Source organism: Temnothorax nylanderi, unplaced genomic scaffold (assembly GCF_030848795.1).
Source record: "Temnothorax nylanderi isolate EJ_2023f unplaced genomic scaffold, tnyl_v1.0 TNYL_tig0235_pilon, whole genome shotgun sequence".
Lineage (NCBI taxonomy): Eukaryota > Metazoa > Arthropoda > Insecta > Hymenoptera > Formicidae > Temnothorax > Temnothorax nylanderi.
Window position 1 is genome coordinate 43057 of NW_027249297.1, and position 21278 is coordinate 64334.

The 21278-nt window shown below is 34.3% G+C and overlaps 2 protein-coding genes and 1 long non-coding RNA gene across 5 annotated transcripts; 2 read left to right on the top strand and 1 right to left on the bottom strand.

Moving 5' to 3' along the window:
• Positions 1–434: 434 nt before the first annotated feature.
• LOC139779606 (sodium channel protein Nach-like) lies at positions 435–2507 on the top strand. The gene is given in 7 exon segments (XM_071718004.1): positions 435–446; positions 1272–1431; positions 1512–1565; positions 1672–1837; positions 1902–1938; positions 1941–2010; positions 2206–2507. Coding segments are annotated over 7 exon segments (801 nt in total).
• A 134-nt stretch (positions 2508–2641) lies between these two features.
• LOC139779614 (ciliary microtubule associated protein 1B) lies at positions 2642–3691 on the bottom strand. The gene is made up of 4 exons (XM_071718012.1): positions 3604–3691; positions 3183–3377; positions 2964–3117; positions 2642–2888 (listed from the first exon to the last, which is right to left on the bottom strand). The coding sequence occupies exons 1-4, from the start codon at positions 3689–3691 to the stop codon at positions 2642–2644; spliced, it is 684 nt and encodes a 227-aa protein (XP_071574113.1).
• Positions 3692–14897: 11206 nt separating this feature from the next.
• Positions 14898–20329, top strand: LOC139779611 (uncharacterized). Of its 3 annotated transcripts, XR_011719948.1 has the most exons (7): positions 14900–15458; positions 15587–15725; positions 15830–15952; positions 16220–16434; positions 16527–16730; positions 16856–17013; positions 17104–20329. It is a non-coding gene; the product is annotated as an uncharacterized lncRNA (long non-coding RNA). The 3 variants fall into 3 exon arrangements; XR_011719949.1 differs by having other exon boundaries at positions 14898–15458; positions 15587–15952; positions 16856–17017; XR_011719947.1 differs by having other exon boundaries at positions 14899–15458; positions 15587–15952.
• Positions 20330–21278: the final 949 nt, after the last annotated feature.

The window sequence follows — 21278 nt, forward strand, 5'->3', positions numbered from 1 at the left end:
GTAAGCATGTTTCCACTTGGCCTTATCCTGATCCTCTTTTACCTCGTCGGGCGAAATCTTTCTCGCGACTTGATCCGCCATACCTGCAAGAACTATCTGGCGCAGCAATTTCGCTTATCGTGTCCTGTCTCGCAGCACGTATTCCTCGCACTCGCGTAAGCTCTGCTCCTCCAGCCTCCTCGAGATTCGCCGCCATATTGATGATGCATAACGCGCCGCTTGACTGTCTTCCGACTTTTTATGTCGACTTTCCGCCATTTTTAGAAGTCGACTATTTAGAAGTCGACTTTTAGTCGACTTTCCGTCATTTTTAGAATTCGACTATTTAGAAGTCGACTAGAAGTGACTTATAAAAGTCGACTTGCCGTCGACTTTCCGTCAACTGTGCTCTTAGGGTATATGCCATATATGTTGTGTTTTTCATTAAGGCAAACATGTTTTCGGAGGTCAAAAGTAAAATTTTTTGCGCGTCGAAAATTTTAAATATTTTAAATATTATTTTCTCTCCGAATCTCTCTAGATAAGTGATTCTGAAGAGTAATGCATGCTGAACACGAAACCAATGAAATTTTTTTATTTTCGTTGATTTCTAATATTCCATGAGCGATCAAACTTAAAATCTGTGTTCGGGGTGAAGTCGTCACCAAGCCATATCACGGAGGCTTCGGGCGAAAATCAAAGTCAAAGAAGCAGCAGTGGTCGGATTCCGGCGAGGACTTAGATAATGTGCTGCGTGTGCTTAGAGATGACAGAATAGAGCTGACAAGAAACAGTGCATTTCGTGCGAGCGTAGGACACATAAGTGTGTGCGCTTTTCTTGTAATTATTTTTCGCCATCGTGTTTTTAATTAATGTTTCCATTTTTCTATTAAAAAATAATTAATAAAATGTATCCTATCATTTTTCACAATCGGAATTATGAATTTTTATTTAAAATTCAGTCCGAGAATGGAGTGACGACTCCGCCCCGGCAATTTTGACATTTCAATTTTTGCACCTTTGTCGTTTTCACTCTATACCAGTTGAATAAAGCGACGTAGACCAAAAATGTCCTTATAAATTTTGTAGCCAAGGGTTTACTCTTTACAACGGTATACTACATTTTACTAAAATTATTTGTTTTGTTGTTAAAAATCGGCACTGAAAAAATAGTGACGACTTTGCCCCGGTCTCCCCTACATATATACATTTATATAGACTTGTATAATTAACATCGATTTTTTAAAGCTATTAATACCTTAATTTTTAAATATATAATTTTATTGCTGTAGGACGTTGAAGGATACGATATACAAGAACGTGATTGCTTATTCCAAACGGAACAGTCCAAAATATTTCACGGTTACTACTCGTTCAGCGACTGCATAGTACATTGCCGGATGCAGGATGTCTTCCGATTATGCGTGCCGTTTTTTTATCCAACAAAACGTGGTAACGTCGAAGTTACTTACATATTTATATTGATTAAAACGTTAATCGAATATTAACGTATGTTAACGTTATTTACTTAGCATTCTGGCGAATCTGTAATTTAAAGGACCTATCCTGCTTATTGAAATACAAAGGTTTGTTGACAATACTGTACCGCGAAAAAAAATTGTTAAATTTTCAAAATGCTTTATATTTCTACGAAAACAAATAACGATTTATCTTTCGGTTTCCTTGCTTTAGAGAGATGGCAAAATGTGAACCCTCGATTTAAAGATGACATGACGCCATTCAAATTTGAAGAATTATCCGGTTATTTGACTTGCGACTGTTTCCCATCTTGCACTGATGTTACGTACAATGTACAATCGAGCAGCATCCCTAGCCTTTCCGAGTTATCATGGGGGAGGTAAAACTGCACATGGGTACAATCCTCGTAATCGCTAATCATAATCATCGTATATATTTGTTAGAAAGAAGTACTCGATAAAAAATCATAGCATATTACATATATTTACTTTGGAAAGATGGAGGCGATAAGATTGCGACAGGATGTGGTCTACTATTGGTACGACCTCATGAGTAAGTTGCCATTCAACATATAAAAAAGTAATACGAATGTATAATATCAATGCAATATTAGAAAAAGATTGTTATCTTTTACAAAAAATTGATACAGTGACAATTTATGTATGTACCATATATATTTGCCTAAAATAACTATTCGAACACAAAATAAGGATTATTCTCTCGTTACTTCATCCTTTTACTTTATAGGTAATTATGGAGGCGTATGCAGTCTATTTCTCGGAGTCAGCATTATAAATGTGATCGAAATATTATACAATTTAATTATACGAATTTTCTACTCCGCTGTAACAAATCAACCTACCGCGACGCAAATTACAGAAAAAGTAAAAAAAGATGAAGGCATTGTGAGAGTGACAACAATCGCAGTGGAACCTGTAAGAATACCGGAAGTTGATCAGCCACTCCACTGGGAAGAAATAACCGGTGCTTTTCGCAAAGAACAATTGGACTCGCCCAATTTATTATTGAATCCATTATTAAAACAATAAAGAATGCACGTCAGTATCAAAAATACATGTAAATAGAAAAATTTAATTTGCAAGCCGTTATTAGTGACAACTCAATGACGTTAATGGACATTAACGAGTCCAATAACTTGATAAAAACAACTCCTTTTTTATCGTTAGCACTGTTCGTCGCATTCAGTAATATAGGGTGGTGCACATTCGCTGTGTTTTACACCGAACGAAAAGGCGGGAGTCGGTTTGGCTGGTGGGACGGCATATATCGGACCTGGGCCTTCGGAAATCAATTGTAATGCTTGCCTACTAGCGATAGTATACATCGGTGCTCTTGGTTTTACCGCGTCCAAGCTGTATGAATAGGGACCTGTGCTAATTACGGGCTTCTCCGCAGCTGTACGCAATCCCCTACAAACGATAAAACAATTTATGTGCGAATTACTATAAAACAAACAAAACTCAGAAGAAGGAGTCTGAATATACATAGAAAAAGCTGGCGCATCAGCTATGGGCTTGATGTAGTAAGGTCCTGGCGTTTCACCAGTTTCTCTCAATTTGGTTCTCCATTTGATTGAAAAGAAAGGACCGCGAGGGACATCCGGTAACTTATACTTCGCACCAGGTCCAAATACGATATCTGTCAAGCGCAAGAGAGAAGAATTTGTAACAATGATATCGTTCGGGTAAGGAGAATTGTTTTACCGCGACGTTTTGCGGCATGTCCGAAAGTAAATCCCTTGGGTCTGCGTTCCTCGATCATGTACTTTGGCCCTGGACTTTCCGCCACTTCAAAGATGGCACGACGATCGCCAAATGTATACGCTGGATTTCGATATCTTGAAATACAATGATCCCTGTAGCCGACGAGTGTCTTAAGCTGATATTTAGGTCCCGGAGCTACAAAATAGACGATAATAAACTTATATATATTTAATAATTCTTTATGGAATTCTCTTTCAAATGTGAATACGCCAAGAAGCAATCAATTACTAATCGTTTAATGTAATAGTATTCACATTTTTATCATGGGACTTACTGCTTCATTGAAATATTATATAAAATTTATGTTTGTCTTCACCTCCACACACAATCTTTATTTAAATTAGATTTGACGAATGCGTACTGATAAAGCGGCATATAACGGCGCCCTTTGTCTCTAACGTTTTCTTTCCACTTTCGGCATCCTTGCCTTTACCTTTTTTTAGTGGCATTTTTTCTCTTGTAAATTTGGAATTTTTACTTAACGTACAAAATGTATTTGCACATGTCACATTTCCATAATTTTGACTCCATTTTGACAAGAAAACAATTGCTTGTCATAAATCATTTCGATGTCAAAAGATGTAGATCCGATAGCGCGACCTCCATACAATACTCGACCTTACGAAAGAGCTAGTTATTTATATTATATTATATCAAGAGACACGGTGTCTCGCGCCAAGTACACGCGCAGCGCGAGCCCGCCCCGTGTATCTTTACGCGAGCCGGAGAGTTGCAAGTACCCGAGATTTTCGAATCTCAATAACGGCTGAACGAATCAAGTTCTGAGTAGGCTCAATCGATAGCTTGGGTTCAATTTATATGTGTTTATATTTTTTGTTCTACGCGATTTTTCCGACGCGATTTTTTTTATTTTGAAAAATTTTGCAAAATAAAAAAAATTGCATCGAAAAAATCTGAAAAAATTCTCAAATATCCTGTGTTATATATAAAAATGTTCAAGCAATAACCTACAGTGGACTGACTTCTGCTTCTAATTTTTTTCAATATTTTTTCAAAAAAAGCTCAAAAAAAATACCTAGGATTTTTTAGAATTCCCAGTAAGCAAAAAATCATTATTACAATGTTATTGCAACGATATTCTAGAACTTGTAATGTTGTTAAATATGTAGTTCTTAATGTTGTATAGAACATCATTATGAATATAGGTACTTTGACCACGATTTCGAAATTTCAGTAATGTTGAAATGGGAGTGCCATAACGTTGCAAATAACATTGCGCTAAGGTTTTTCTATCATTCCTGTAATGTTTTTGATATAAAAATTTAAACGTACTATCAACTTTATTACAATATTATATTAAGATTACCGTAATATTAATTCTAACATTTATTTAAAGTTATTATTGATATTTTGTTTTCATTTCAGGCAATATATATTTATTTTCAATAAAATGCACTATACTAAAAGATGGCTCTAGGTGCTATAAATGGTTGACGGCGACTGCTGATTTTTGCTGTATCGTGAAGTGTCAACATCTGTCAACCAAATATTGTTTACAAGCCTTTGAGTTTTGCACAACAAGTTTAATTTTTACTGCGTTGAAAATGTCGAGTTTCGTTCCAAATAAGCATCATTTGCGGGAAGTTTTGATTTTCTGTTTCAATTGGAAGAAAAGTGCAGCTGAAGCGCATCGAATGCTTGTGGAAGTGTATGGTGAATCTGCACCATCGGATAAATCTTGCAGAGAATGGTTTCGACGATTTAAAAGTGGTGATTTTAGTGTTGAAAACAAAGAGCGTTCGGGTCAACCTAAAAAGTTTGAAGATGAAGAATTAAAAACATTACTCGATCAAGATTCGTGTCAAACGCAAGAAGAGCTCGCAAAAACATTGGAAGTTACTCAACAAGCTATTTCGAAACGACTCAAAGCCGCGGGATACATCCAAAAGCAAGGAAATTGGGTCCCATATGAATTGAAACCGAGAGATATCGAACGACGATTTTGCATGTCCGAAATGTTGCTTGAACGGTACAAAAAGAAGTCTTTTCTGCATCGAATCATTACCGGGGACGAAAAATGGATTCACTACGACAACCCGAAACGCAAAAAATCGTATGTAAAGCCCGGCCAACCGGGAACATCAACGCCGAAGCCGAATATCCATGGTGCCAAGGTAATGCTCTGTATTTGGTGGGATCAGAAGGGTGTGATCCACTATGAGCTGCTAAAACCTGGTCAAACCATCACGGGAGACTTCTACAGGCAACAATTGATCCGTTTAAAGCGAGCTATAGCCGAAAAACGTCCAGAATATGTGACCAGACACGAATCCATAATCTTTCACCATGACAACGCTCGGCCTCATGTTGCTGTTCCGGTTAAAAACTATTTGGAAAATATCGGATGGGAAGTTCTGGCTCACCCGCCTTATAGCCCAGACTTTGCCCCTTCCGACTACTATTTGTTTCGATCGATGCAGAACGCTTTGACTGGAATACGCTTCACTTCAGAACAGGGTATCAAAAATTGGCTCGATTCATTCTTGGCTTCAAAAGATGAACGCTTCTTCCGCGACGGAATCCATAAATTGCCAGAAAGATGGGAAAAAGTAGTGGCTAGCGATGGACAGTACTTTGAATAAGGTATTAATTCATTTTATCGTTCAAATAAATGCGTTTTTCAAGCAAAAAAACGGACCGAATTAAGTTGTACACCCAATAATTACCATAAAAAAGTAGTTTTATTTATATGAACAAATATATATACATATACATACATATATAGGTTTTATTATGAGATTTATTTCGTGTGCCAGTTATCTCTGCGAATTATCTCTGCCAATTATCTCAGAAAGTATTGATCCTAGGAAGGAATCCTAAGAAGGGGTTTTTGAAGTCAGCCTTCGGATAAGGGAAATTAAGGTGCCTTCTAACTCTTCTTTAGGCAATGCGATACAGGTGCTCTAGTTCAATATAACTCTTTTACTATTTTTTTCCAAACTCTTATTCTTTCCTTTTAAACAGATTATTAATCTTTCCGGATCTTTACCAAACAGTTGCTGGAAAATAAGAATTTCTCGTTCAATTTCAGAAATATTAGTAACATCTTCAGTGATTCATTCTGTGTATCAAAATACATTATGTCTGTTAAGTTAGCACTCCTCCCCCACAAAAAACCGGAATAACACATATGCAGAAATTAAGTGCTCTTTATGTGCTAATTATGTGCTCTATTCACAATTTTTGTGCTCCAGAGGTTTCGCGGGAAATTGCAATTGAAAGTGGGGATGCTGGCTTAACGTAAGCTAGCACCTCCACTCATTAAAATTACATATAGAATAAAAAACTCTTTGGTAGAATTATGTGCTTTTTATGTGCTTTCAAATGCCTCGGACAAAATTAGTCTATCTGTAATAGTTTAAAAGATATACGCAAAAAAAGATCTATATACTACTGATATAAGAGTAAAGTATCAGTTAAAATACAGAAAGCAAAATAATTCTTGTTTTAAAATGTTTCTCGATTAATGTGTTCTCGAAATATGCACAATGAGATTTCCGTGTTCATCCCCTTCGACCGACCTGAACGTGAGGACCCCATACGTACAAGAGTAAAGTACTAGTTAAAATACAGATAGCGAATTGGTTTTAGTCTTAAAATGTTCCTCAATTTATGTGCTTTCAAAATATGCACAATGAGATTTCCGTGCTCATCCCCTTTGGCCGACCCAAACGTGAGCACCCCATACGTACAAGAGTAAAGTATCAGTTAAAATACAGATAGCGAATTGGTTTTAGTCTTAAAATGTTCCTCAATTTATGTGCTTTCAAAATATGCACAATGAGATTTCCGTACTCATCCCCTTCAGCCGACCCGAACGTGAGCATCCCATACGTACAAGAGTAAAGTACCAGTTAAAATACTGATAGCAAACTGATTTTAGTCTTAAAATGTTCCTCAATTTATGTGCTTTCAAAATATACAGAATAAGATTTTTGTGCTCATCCCCTTCAGCTGACAAACCTTCCTGAAAGTGAGCACCAGTATACTTACAAGAGTAAAGTTCTTACTAATATAACAATTCGTTTCCAGCCTATTGATTATAAGCTGAAAATGTTTTATGAGCTTATGGAATATGTACAATAAAATTTTACTGCTGACTCTTTTTTATGAAAAAAATTATTAAAAAACCTAAATAACATTAATTTTTTTACGAAAATGTTAAAACATTATTATTTTATAATTTTATTTTGTAATTTTTATTTTATAATTTTTTCTAATCTGGTTATTCCTATACATACAATATATGTAAGATTAATGATAATTTGATGTTAATTTTGCTATAAAGACAAAAACAATAGTTTACAAAATTAAATTACTTGAAATTGTTTTGGTTAATGTATTGATTAAATTGTTTAATAAGACTTCAGAAAATTTTTTAAAATTAGTATTTTTTTCATAAATATTGTTATATGTAAAATTGTTAGCAAAACGTGGGATAGTTATCAGTATCAAATATTTGATAGGGAGAAGATGGAAGAAGTACATGCAGGAATAGATAGGAAGAATTGAGATATACAAGTAAAATATAATTTTGTATATAACTAATATAATTATATTAATATTTATAAAATTAAATATATGTGTTTGTATACATTTTTAAAGTTATTTAATATGAGTTATGAGTAAGTATTGCAAAGTTGCTAAATATTATGGAGAATTTTTCACTGAGATTCTGAACAATATATAAATACATATAAGTAAACATATGTTTAACTAATTTTTAACATTCTCTTTCTAATAATAGAAACAAAATGTAATTTTCAAAATTAGTTACTCTTTAGTAAACTTTAATTTGTATTTATATAGAATCTCTTCCCATAGAGCACAAAATGTTTTTAAAATATTTTTTAAATATTTTTTAGGAAGATTAAAATAATTCACAAAAATATTTTTTGAATGTTTCTATGTCCGCCAGATCATGTCAGAAAAATATTTTCAAAAATATTTTTATAAGATTGCAAATAAATATATTTAATAATATTTGTAAAATCTTTTAGAAATATTACTTCAAAAAATAAAATATGTTTAACCCAATAAATAATAATTGTGTTTCATGTTTGAAAGATTTTTTTAATATCTGTAAAGTATAGGTACATCTTTTTTTTTTATATATTTGAAAAATATACATATCTATCTTGTGAATGTCATGATTTTGCTTCGCCAGAGACCTGCTTATATTAGCCCTCAACTGAAATTTACTTACGAGTTAGTCTTACCATTATGCGCCGCCTAGCAGCGTCGTTCCAAACTAGCACGGAAAGATGCGCTATCATGCATCTTTTAATTAAGAATATTTCATAATATTTCAAAAATATTTGAAAAAAGATTTTAGAACCAATAATAGATTTAAAATATTTTTAAATATTTTGGAACAAGATTATAAAACAATAAATATGTTGATTTAAATTAATATTTCAAAAATATATTTCAAATATTTAAGAAAATATTTCCTGGGTGATAAAGAAGAACATTTTTATAAATATTTTTAAAAGATTCTCAAAATATTCTTAAAAATGTTATCACAAAAGGTTTTTTAACTTTTTTAAAATATTCCTAAAACCATTTTAAAATATTTCTTGCAATATTTTTATAGAAATATTCAAAAATATTTTTTGAAAACATTTTGTGCTGTATGGGTTGTGTATTGTTTTTCATGACAATATATTACATGAATGATAGTGCAGTTCACGCTACAATTGCGCGACTAATACTTGAAGAATATATTTGTTTTATGATGTATAAAAGAATATGGTAATAGAATATTTAGATATTACACATATAATTATGTTTATTAAAAAAATTTGTATCAAAAAATTACATTGACGAAAAAAATTAATGTAATTTTTGTGCTTTTAAAATCATTGTGCATATTTCGGGAGCACATAAATTGAGGAATATTTTAAGACTAAAACCAATTCGCTATCTGCATTTTAACTGGTACTTTACTCTTGTAGGTATGGGGTGCTCACCTTTGGGTCGGTTGAAGGGGATAAGCACGAAAATTTCATTGTGCATATTTCGAGAACACATTAATCAAGAAACATTTTAAGACAAGAATTATTTCGCTTTCTGTATTTTAACTGATACTTTACTCTATATCAGTAGTATATACAATAGATCTTTTTTTTGCGTATATCTTTTAAACTATTACAGATAGACTAATTTTGTTTGAGGAATTTGAAAGCACATAAAAAGCACATAATTCTAGCATATTGAGTTTTTTATTTTATATGTAATTTTAATAAGTGGGGTGCTAGCTTACGTTAAGCCAGCACCTCCAGTTTCAATTGCGATTTCCAACGAAACCGCTTGAGCACAAAAATCGTGAATAGAGCACATAATTAGCGCATAAAGAGCACTTAATTTCTGCATATGTGTTATTCCGGTTTTTTATGGGGGGGGGGGGTGCTAACTTAACAGACATAAATACATTATGTTACTTTTTTACCTTTTAAGATTTTTTTCTTTGTTTACGGATGTTTGAAAATCTAAGCCATTCCATTATAGAGTGTTCCAAGTCTTTCTCTGTATTACAAGGGATTGTTGTTTAATAGCCTCTAAAACAAAAAGAATTCAATATAGTTTAGATAAGAGAAAGGTTGTAATTTAATATATACATAATTTAATTATAATAAGCAGCTTTACTTACGACTTGTGTAAAAGCTTCTTGGTCATCTTTTATCATTTCCTCAAAAGTAAGAAAACTGTTAATAGAAGTTAAGGGAAGATATTCTCCAATCTTAGTATCTTGTTCTTATGATATATTGTTCACTGATGTTTATCTTAGCTGCCAGGGTCAAATTTTTCAAATGGTGATTTTTTGAATTTGATACAACAATTGATCCCATATATTAAGACATATTCATTGCCCTGTACATATAAAATACGCTTACAATAATATATTTATATACTTTAGAGTGTGATAGCACATATACCCAGATAACCAAATCTGTTCGAACAAATAATGCCAAATACTTGCTACAAATTTTGGTTTCAGAAATGGTACAAATTTGCATCAAAATTTGTTTTATCAAATGTTGTCGACAAACTGCTAGCAAATACGTAGCAAAACATGCGTACACAATTGACGCCAAATTGATACCAAATATCGAGCAAAGCTTAGTAGTACCTGATAACAAATTGGCATCAAATTGCCGCTAAAATTAGTTGACAAAACCTAACGCCAAATTAATGCCAAATATTGAGCAAATTTTGGTGACAAAGCTTGAGAACAAATTGACGCCAAATACCGAGCAAAGCTTAGCAACTACCTGATAACAAATTGGCACCAAATTGCTGTTAAAGTTTGTTGACTAAACCTAACGCCAAATTGATGCCAAATATTGAGCAAATTTTGGTAACAAAACTTAAGAACAAATTGACGCCAAATACCAAGCGATGTTTAGGGACAATATTTAACTGCAAATTGGTGCCAAATACAGAGCAAATCGTGATAACACTGCCTGACAACAAATTATCAGCAAAAATCAACAAATCTTGTAGTTATCTAACCATTTATAAATAACAAAATACTTTTTGAAAAATATTTTTTTTAAAGGCATATTAAATAAAAACGTGCAATACCTAATCTTATGAATATCTCAAACGTGTCGGCCATGAGGCTGTTTGGAGTAAAAAAATGCCCTCGGGGCACGTTGTCACGAATTTTAATGTCATAGGTGCAATTGGGATATGGTGCGCTCCTACAAACGGAAAACTGCGAGAGCCGCAGTAGTCGATCTAGAAGTAATTCGTCTTGCTGTTAACGATCAATAAGTTGCGCATTCGAGTGGAATTCTTGTATTTAGATTAAGACGAAAACTTCGTGCTTTTTGTACTTTTTTGAAATAAAATAAATGTTTCTGTGAAGGATTTTACTTTTTTACATTGCAGCGCACTATAATATATTGATATTTACGTTGAATACAGTTTGGATAACATTTTGCATGCAATTACATTTGATGTGACAACGTGCCCCGGTCACGGGGCACGTTGTCACAAGCGACCTGTCGTTATTTATTGTTATGTAACAACTGTAGAGTAACAATCACACCAAATTCGATACTGTCCAATTGAAGCTGAGGGTTTACTCGAAATTTTGGCATATCACAGTACTCTCAAATATTGAATGTAAAAAATACAAAAAATATTGAAAAAAATGTGTGACAACGTGCCCCGGTCTACCCTAATTTAAAATAAATCATTTTATACATATATTAAAAATCTTTACATTTATGACATATATTATTATAAAATGTAAAATAAAGTAAATAAAATTATTAATTACAAAGATGTTACTAAAAATGTTACAAATATTGCAATGAATGCAAAAATGACATATAGCGTTTTCGACTGGAGCGAGGTTAACCCAACTTAGGTTATTTTCTTCAAGGATTGAACAATCACAGTTATTCTTCTAAAGAATGGAATAACCATGATTGGTCAGTTATAAAAGAAAAGAACCTGAAATGGGTTAACCCTGCTTCAGTCGAAAACGCCAATAGTCTCTTCAGTCCTATATGACAAATTTTATGTGGATATTCATTGACATGGTTGTTATGCGAATTTCCACCATGCGACAAGCTTGTCACAGCCTCCCAAGTAGCAGATGATATTTTTTAAATATTTATTTTTCATTAATTATACATTGTACAATTTATTGTAAAAAATTTTTTTTTAACATTTATTAAATATTTATTTTATTTAATTATTTGTTTGAACTAATGATTTAGAGAAAATATTTATTTAATGTTTATTTAATGTTTATTTGATATTTACGTAACGTTAATTATTCCTTTGTAGTAATGATTTGAAGAAACATTTATTTAACATTTATTAAACATTAATTTAATATTTATTTTATGTTAATTATAAATGTTAAATAATGATTTAAAAAAACATTTATTTAATATTTATTCAATATTAATTTAATATTTATTTTACATTAATAATTTATTAGAAAAAATGATTTAAAAAACATTTATTTAACATTTATTTAGACTTAATCTATATCTGTGATTAGCGCAAAATCGGATCCGGTATTAATTTTAACATTTTTTAAATTATATCAAGTTTGCTCTTATTGTGCATTTATTATAGTCATCTACACAGGGTGCCCCGAAGTTCGAGGGTAATAAGATTGCAGCATAAAAGTTCGTGAAAAATTAAATAATAAAAGTGCATGCCATTTTTTTCCATAAAGTTTCTTAAATATGAAAGGTTTAAGGTATAACCAATCGTATGCATTGGTTAAAAAGTATGATCGTGCGGTAGTATGAGCATACATACAGCGGCAACGTTTTGTTTGACGTGAAGTGTTCGACATCTAATACGACACACGCACGATTCGACATATAGGGTCACTTCGACCAACGCCGATTAACTTTAATCGACGATTAACTCAATCAGCAGTGTCGCCAACAACAAGATATTTATCGTTGTGTATGTCGTTCTTAACCAATCTTTTCAATACGAGGGTTATGATCTTCCAATAAGAAGGAATCGACGAAAACCACGTATAATCAGGCCACGTATAAATTATTTAGAAATTTTTGATGACGATTATTTTAAAAGAAGATTTGCAATATCAAAACAAAATTTTAACATGATATTAGAAAAAATTTATGTTGAATTACAACATAAAACTAATCGGTATGTATAAATATTTAATACAACAATTTAAAATTATATATAATATAATAAACAAGACAAAATAAGTTTATTATAAAAAAATAAAATATTAAAAAATTTTATACATACTATGGGAATGTATATATGTATTCTGTCAGTTTATTTTAATTTATTTTAATTAATATTCTCTCAGTTCTGTGAATATAATAGTATATTATATATTATAACAACACAAATTAGATTATATAATATATACTAGGTGCGCAACTAAGTTTCCGGGTTTTTTTGATCAATAAAAAATGGAAAATTTCAAGAGAAATACAAAAAATGGTTTATTCAAAGTATCGTCCCTCGCTAGCTATACATTTTCGCCATCTCTCTGGCAATACATGAATACCGCGACAATAAAACGACGCGTCTTTGGACCGAAACCATTCATCCAACCAATTTTGCACTTCTTCGAAATTGGTCAAGTGTAGCCCAGCCAAGCCATGCGCCATCGACCGGAACAAGTGATAATCGGAAGGCGCCAGGTCTGGCGAATACGGCGGGTGCGGTAGCAGATCCCATTTCAGCGTTTTGATGGTGTCCTGGACGATGGAACTGCGATGGCACGGAGCGTTGTCGTGCTGCAATATCACTCGTTCGTGTCTCGTGTCCCATTCTGGCCGTTTTTCGAGCAATGTATGGTTTAAATTGATCAGTTGTTGTCGATAGCGATGCCCATTGACAGTTTTGCCCGGTTTCAGCAGCTCATAGTACACGATTCCTTTCTGGTCCCACCAAACGCAGAGCATTGTCTTCTTTCCAAAACGATTTGGCCGTGCCGTCGATGTTGATTCTTTACCAGGTGAAAGCCACGATTTTTTGCGTTTGGGATTTTCTAAATATATCCACTTCTCATCGCCAGTAACAATTTGATGAAGAAAACTCTTTCTTTCATGCCGCAAAAGCAAAATTTCGGAAGTGGCTCTTCGATTTTCCATCTGTCTCTCAGTCAACTCATGCGGCACCCATTTTCCTTCCTTTTGAATTTTTCCCATGGCATGTAAACGTTTGGAAATACCTTGGTGAGTCATGTTTAATGCCTCCGCAAGTTGATCTTGTGTTTGCGTATCATCTTCATCCAATAACGCTTGCAGATCGGCGTCCTCAATTGTTTTTGGTCTTCCGGAGCGCTCCTTGTCCTCAGTTTCGAAATCGCCACTTCTGAAGCGTTTAAACCAATCTTCACAGGTAGTTTTCGATGGTGCATGTTCGCCGTAGGCCTCCTCAAGCAAACGACGTGCCTCAGCTGCATTTTTTTCAAGTTAAAGCAGAAAAGCAAAGCTTCCCGCAAATGCTGTTTATTTGGCACAAAACTCGACATCTCCGTTGTTAGAAAAAATATTTTTGCGTGCAATATGTGTTTATATAACGACTGGTTATTGTTAACAGATGTCCAAGCTATAACTTCAGACAACTTCAGACATGTAAGTCGAGTACATGTGTTATTGGTGCCATCTATGTGTGAAACCCGGAAACTTAGTTGCGCACCTAGTATAATATATATAATATACATATATATATATATATATATATATATATATATTATATACACATTATATATATTATATTATATATTATTATTATATAATAGGAATAATGCCATTCCACCTGTGATCCAATTAATGGTTGCTCTGCGGTTTTATGCAACTGGATCATTTTTGATGACTGTTGGTGATTTCTGTGGCATCAGCGAAGTAAGCGCTCATAGTATTGTTCATCGAGTATCTCCTGCCATTGCTGCGTTAAGAAATCAATTTATAAAACTTCCTACTTCACCAGAAGAAATTTGTCGAAATCAGCAAGAATTTTATCAAACAGCTAAATTTATACGTGTTGTTGGTTGTATGGATTGTACACATGTGAAAATTCAATCATATGGTAAGAATAATGTAATTGCAGGATATACAAACATATATATCTTGTTTTTACAAAGTTTATTTATCAAGAGACACGGCAGTGTCTCGCGCCAAGTATACGCGGAGCGAGACCGACCGTGACTCTTTTACGCGACGCGACGGGTTGCGAGTATACGAGATGTTGAGATCTCGATAACGAGTAAACGGATCAAGTTCTAAGTAGGCTTGATCGATAGCTTGGGGTCGAATTAGGGGGGGGTTTCTGTTATAATATTCCGCTACGTGCCCTACGAGCGGAGATATTGCGACGCAAAGTCCAAATGTTGAAAATTTTATTTTAAGATACTTTCTTCTACGTCGACCGCTCTCATCTCAATATAACATATATATAACAGAAAAATGTCACTTTCACTTTTTCGACACTGGCGGCTAACGGCGTTAGTATCGCAGCGCAGTGCAGTGCAGTGCAGACAGTGCGTTTAGCGCGCTGTCAGTCAGTTCATCAATTATATCGCAGCGCAGTGCAGTACAGTGCAGACAGTGCGTTTAGCGCGCTGTCAGTCAGTTCATCAGTTAACCTATCTCGTCGAGAGACACGGTAGTACACGCGGAGCGAGACCGACCGTGACTCTTTACGCGACGCGACGATTAATTCAAGGTAATTGTTTTATTATGTAATTATCTCCTATTCTATATATTACTGTTACTTATTTTACTGTTTACTACGTTTACGCGAGTGTTTACATACAGGTTAACCTATACTATATTATTATATATTGACGGCAGGGAACTGATACTGAGATCAATCAATCAAGGAGTTGACGGCAGGGAGCAGGGAGCTGATACTGAGATCAAGGAGCCTGTTCACACGAGGCGCGATTGCGGCCGCACGTTAACGTTTGCACGAGCCGCACGCTGTCGCGAGGTAAGGTGCGACAACGCGCGCATACGCGCGTACGCGAAACGGTAGTAACACCGTAATCGTGCCGGCGATATACTGAATTTGAATTGCTTCGTGCTTATCTGGAGATTTCGTATCCCTACATCGTGTTACCACCGCTGCCGGAAAAGAAGGTTCTCTACGCTTGGCAGAAAGTGACGACTGACACGTTCGATCCCGACTTCGTTGATCGCAGAAGAGCTGGACTCGAGGTACGTTTCCGATTTGCAATTATAACAGTATCGTGCGATGAATGTTGTACTAACCTCAAAGTCGGAGCATCCTTGCTCACCGCTACGGGATCGACGTAAAGTTTTAGCGGATTTTAATCTTCCGAATTAGCGTCGGAACAATATTAGTCTTCCATTATCTATTGCCTCACAACTTTTCGATTTTAATATTCTGTAGCTGTATAGTTATTTGTACACAATCGTGATATTAATATACATCAGATTGTTCATGTTTTTGTGCTGTTACAGTTCTATGATTTAGAGGAACTGTTTCGTAACGGTGGCCCCGTGCCAGATACAAATTACATATTCCTGGGAGATTTTGTCGATCGGGGCTAGCTTAGAAACGTTTACTCGTCTGCTCACACTTAAAGCTAAATGGTCCGACAGGATCCGACAGGATAACGTTACTACGCGGTAATCACGAAACTAGACAAATCACGCACGTTTATTTGGATTTTACGGTAAGTGCGCAACGATACTTTCTTTTCTGGGCTTTTTTTATTTGTGTATAATAAAGCTTTGATTTCATTGGTTTCTTCATTTTCTGTTCTAGATGAATGCCAAAACAAGTACGGCAATGCTAATGCGTGGAAGTACTGTTGTAGGGTATAACTCCACTTTTGATTACGCTCGAATAAAATTCTGTTTTAGTTAATTGATGAACAGGTTCTTTGTGTACACGGTGGATTGTCTCCAGCTATTAGAACACTAGATCAAATTAGAACGATTGAAAGAAATCAAGAGATTCCACACAAAGGTATTAATTGTATAAAGTGATATGTCATTGCAAAAGTTACATAATAATTAAAAGTTACATGACTGGATATTTACTGTTATTGTACAATAATAATAAAATATCGTTGCTTAATTGCCATATTACAGGTGCTTTCTGTGATTTGGTCTGGTCCGATCCAGAAGATGTAGAAACATGGACAGTAAGTCCGCGTGGTGCAGGCTGGCTGTTTGGCAGCAAAGTGACTTACATGTTCATGGAAGTGAATGATCTTAAACTCATCTGTAGGGCGCACCAATTAGTTCAGGTAGGTATGTCTTTGCTCAAATATTTCTGTCGCAGATTTTTTTAAATATCTCGGAAGTATGTATTGATGACGCATATTTTTATCATGCAGGTTATAGGTACATGTTTAATGACAAACTCGTCACAGTGTGGTCGGTCCCAAATTATTGTTATTGATGTGGTAACATAGCTAGTATCATGCAGTTCACGACAGTGGATCAGAGATCACCAGTGCTGTTCCAGGCAGTGCCTGATTCCGAGAGAGTAATCCCACCTCTAATGCCCACTCCGTACTTTTTGTGATCTATCTTAAGTGGCTCATCTGTACGAATGCGGAAGAGAAATGTCTGTGTCTAGACTCTACGGAATCACATGATTTGATTGGCCGGATCCAGGCTGGTACCATGACGGACCCACACATTCATGAGAATATATCATTGATTATATACATATTACTTTAGAAAATTTTGATTCCCTTAAAAGAAATTATTTGATGCGTTCTACGATCAAAGTACGATACTTAGAGAGGACTGAATTGTCGTGTGATTGATCTTATTCAGGGAATGTTCTTTAGATTTTTTAAGAACTTTATCAGGTTTTACATGTTGTAAAGTTAATTACATGTTGTAAAGCTAACTTTTATATATCTACATAGTATCTGCCATTGCATCAGCCTGATTTTTGTAGCTCGAGAAAAAAAAAGAAAACGATATTTTGCATCAGAGCAAATGTGAACATCCTGTGGTATAGACGCTTTTGCTGTCTACTATGTACATTCTGTAGAGCATTCATATCTCAGAGCAGCATTCTGGACTTTAATGTTCAAAAGACTAAGAGCTTTTAAATAATTTATGAGCGCGAATAACGCAAATAGTCCAGTGCTGTGTGTGAATATAAAAAGAAAAGAAAAGAAAAGAAATATCACGTTTAAACATTCCGGCAAAAAGTACACTCTCTGAGTACAGTAAATGCTTCTCTGACATTACAATCGTTGTGCGTAGAATTCAGATTTATTAAAGCGTGAGCATATATAGTACTGTTAAGGTCTTCCTGAACATATAAATGATCTGTTGCTGGTTTAGGTACTGTGTGTGCTGCGTACCGTTCTTTTTTCTTCTAAATGCGCAATCGGTGTTCTTAGCAAGAATCGTAAATTCGGCTCTTTTTCGCCGAAGTACAAATAGCGTGTAGCAGTAGCCAAAGTTTTCCTGCTTAGGTAAGGAAATCCGATAGCGGGATCGTTATAGCATCTGTAGAGAGTTGTCTTATTATTTTTATGCACATGGCATTTTTTTACGCTTAATTTTAAGAAATTCCGAGCTCAAATATTGTCTTTAAACTACCTTGACACACATTAATGTTCTTTTCAAGAAAGATATCCACCGTTCGTTCGTCACACACACTTCTCTCTTCTATATATATATATATATATATACATATATGCCAAATCGCTGACGTATTGAATAATCGTAATTAGCTAATTGTCATAAGTTCATTAATGTAGGGAGCAACTTGAAAAGAAAAAAAACCGAGACCCTTAGCAATGTGCCTCTAAATTAATAAGCGTTTGTGTAATATAATGATACGATATTGATATGACATAATTAATGGAAATGCACCGGCCATTGCGTATCATAAGCCTGAATTCTGACCATCGATTTTTGCTAGCTCACGATAATTCCTAAGCGATCACAGACCCGACAAATATGGCATTGACATTGTGGCACAGGCTGTCAAGTTGAGACTACTCTATTTTGAATTTTGTGATATAGACCGAAGGAGGCGTGTGCAATGGTCATGTCGATGTTTATAACGACTCTCCTTGTCGCACCATTCGAAGAGGTGTTTTGCGAAGACCCGTTATTCCAAGAAATGTAATAAACTTTTGAACAGTGCCTTCAGAACTATAACACGACGGTCTACTAGAAGTATAAATGCTTTCTTATTCTATTTCATAAGCCTTCCGCTATTGTTTTGGAACGAGCCTTTGCTTTTTCGCGAAACTTTTCTACGATATTTACGTTTTACGATTTTACTACCTTTTAGGTCTACTCTTACAATTTTACATCACGCGCGCGCGGTATATTCTCTATTTGTACTACATATTATAACGTACAATTACAATTGCGCGATACTTTACGCGAGTAATGTATTACATAAGGTAGAGAGGAGCGCATCTAGAACGAATTGGGACACGGAGCTTGCGTTACAAACTCGACTCGCTACATTTGCAGCCTCCGAGTCGTGAAACGGTTTTGCAACGACGGGAACGCCCTACGTGCGGTACGGACCCTGGTGGAAATCTTCTCATGGGTAGGCAAAAAGGGTAGGCAAAATTATAATTCTTTATATTTTAATTAGTAACTTCACTATCAATTTATTTTGTAATTACGCATTATAAAGATATTAATTACAAAACAGACACATTAAAATAAACTACAGCGATAAACAATATTACACATTGATCTTTCATTACCCTGGTGGAAATCTTCTCATAAGTAGGCAAAAAAGGGAAGATACTCATGGGGAGAATTGGGACTTTTTTGCCTACCCATGAGAAGATTTCCACCAGGGGATATCATTAGAAATCCTTAAAAAAAAAGAAAAGAAGTATTAGCCTCTGTATCTATTGGGGTGTTCGCGGCGTTTCGTTTACCGGAATGCCTCTGTCTGTGATCGCTTTAATCTTATCGAAGTGTCCAAGCGCTTGCGGCGACTCGATATTAATAATCGGTAAGCTCGCGAGAGAGAGAACAAATAAAGACAATTTGCAAGATAAAAATAAAATAACGAAGACTAATTTAGCTTAATGTGCTCCGTGCGGGAGCTTGAACACTGCGCATAATCCTTAAAGATCTCACAGGTAGACACCATTTTAAAACGATCATCATGTACCTTGAAAGTATAGACTTTGTTATGTTAATGTAATGAAGAACGTCTGTAATAAAAATGCGCAAAAAATCGCACTTGATCGCATTGTCAATAATAGAGAAGAACACGATCGCATAGTGCAGACCAAACGCTTTGGACCAAACGCTATGGTACATGAGCATATTTACAGTTCGAAGACCAAGAGGCAGAGCCGCGGGGATACGACGACAAGAAGAAAGATGTCGTCAGCTAACTACCATTGGGGTAGACGAGGCAGAAGACCGAGACAGTAACATAATTATTTTTAAGCCGTATTTTTAAGCAGTAATATAACCCGTCAGTATTATATATTCGTACCTCTGACCATACACATATGAACACACACATACAAAGTGAATATGTGAATATGCTACGTTTCTTATACATACATGAAAACATAATTGCTAAATAAACATTTAATAAAACTATTATATTGTTATTTACTTCATACTTACCAAATCAAGTTTTATTTAATATGTATAATCTATTGTAACTGTAAATAAATTTATTATTTACTGTATAATTAAATGCTGGTACATTCAAGAAATTTGTAATTCTGACCTGGATTTATATCCTGTCTAAACTACACATGTATGTTTAAATTGATGTTTTACCTAGTTATTGCACCAATAATGTTTAAATAAATCGTAGCTTTAGTTTTTAACGCAGGAAAAGAAAATTTAACGTTTAAGCGCTAACCAATGTTGATGCATTTTTCTGAAGAAATACTTACATATTGATTTTGTTGCATATTCGAAATCTAAAATCCGAGCATGCTAGAAGCACTTTCATTATCTTCAATGTGTCAGGTATTTTAAAAGAACACTAAATTTATCTTTAAAAATAGGCAAAATTCAAGCAGCTGTAACTTTGTTAAAAACGAATAAAATTTAAATTTAAAAAAAGGATTTTAAAGCTTGAAATCTCTACTTTTGAAAGTTTTTATCGTGGATTGAATAAGAAATGAGCATTTTGACTTTGATTGCTCATAACTTCCTTAAAAATCATCGTATTGCAATTCAAAAAACAGATTCTTAAAGCTGAAACTTTGCTTTATTGAACGGTATAATTGCCAAATTTTTTAAAATAACAAATAGACATGATACAAATGGATGAAAATAATGTAAATTATTTTTAAATGCAGAGTACTTAAAAGTACAAAAAAACATAAAGAATAAATTTGTTTTATTTGTATCATGTCTACATGTTATTTAAAAAAATCTATTTTCTTAGAAATAATAGTCTGTAACACCTTTAGCTTTACAATCTGTACATACTGTTTGTAAGATATATTCTTTATAAGACTAGTTAGAAGAGGATGCGTAACACTACAAAATGCATGATATCAGTACAAAATTACCTTTTTCAAAAAAGGTA

What these genes read in the sequence shown, in the direction of transcription:
- LOC139779614 (XM_071718012.1), bottom strand. Translation starts at nt 3,691, where the DNA reads ATGCCACTAAAAAAAGGTAAAGGCAAGGATGCCGAAAGTGGAAAGAAA. An exon ending in CGTTATATGCCGCTTTATCA is followed by an intron (nt 3,378 to 3,603) that starts GTACGCATTCGT and finishes TCTATTTTGTAG; the next exon opens with CTCCGGGACCTAAATATCAG. An exon ending in GATGCGCCAGCTTTTTCTAT is followed by an intron (nt 2,889 to 2,963) that starts GTATATTCAGAC and finishes TATCGTTTGTAG; the next exon opens with GGGATTGCGTACAGCTGCGG.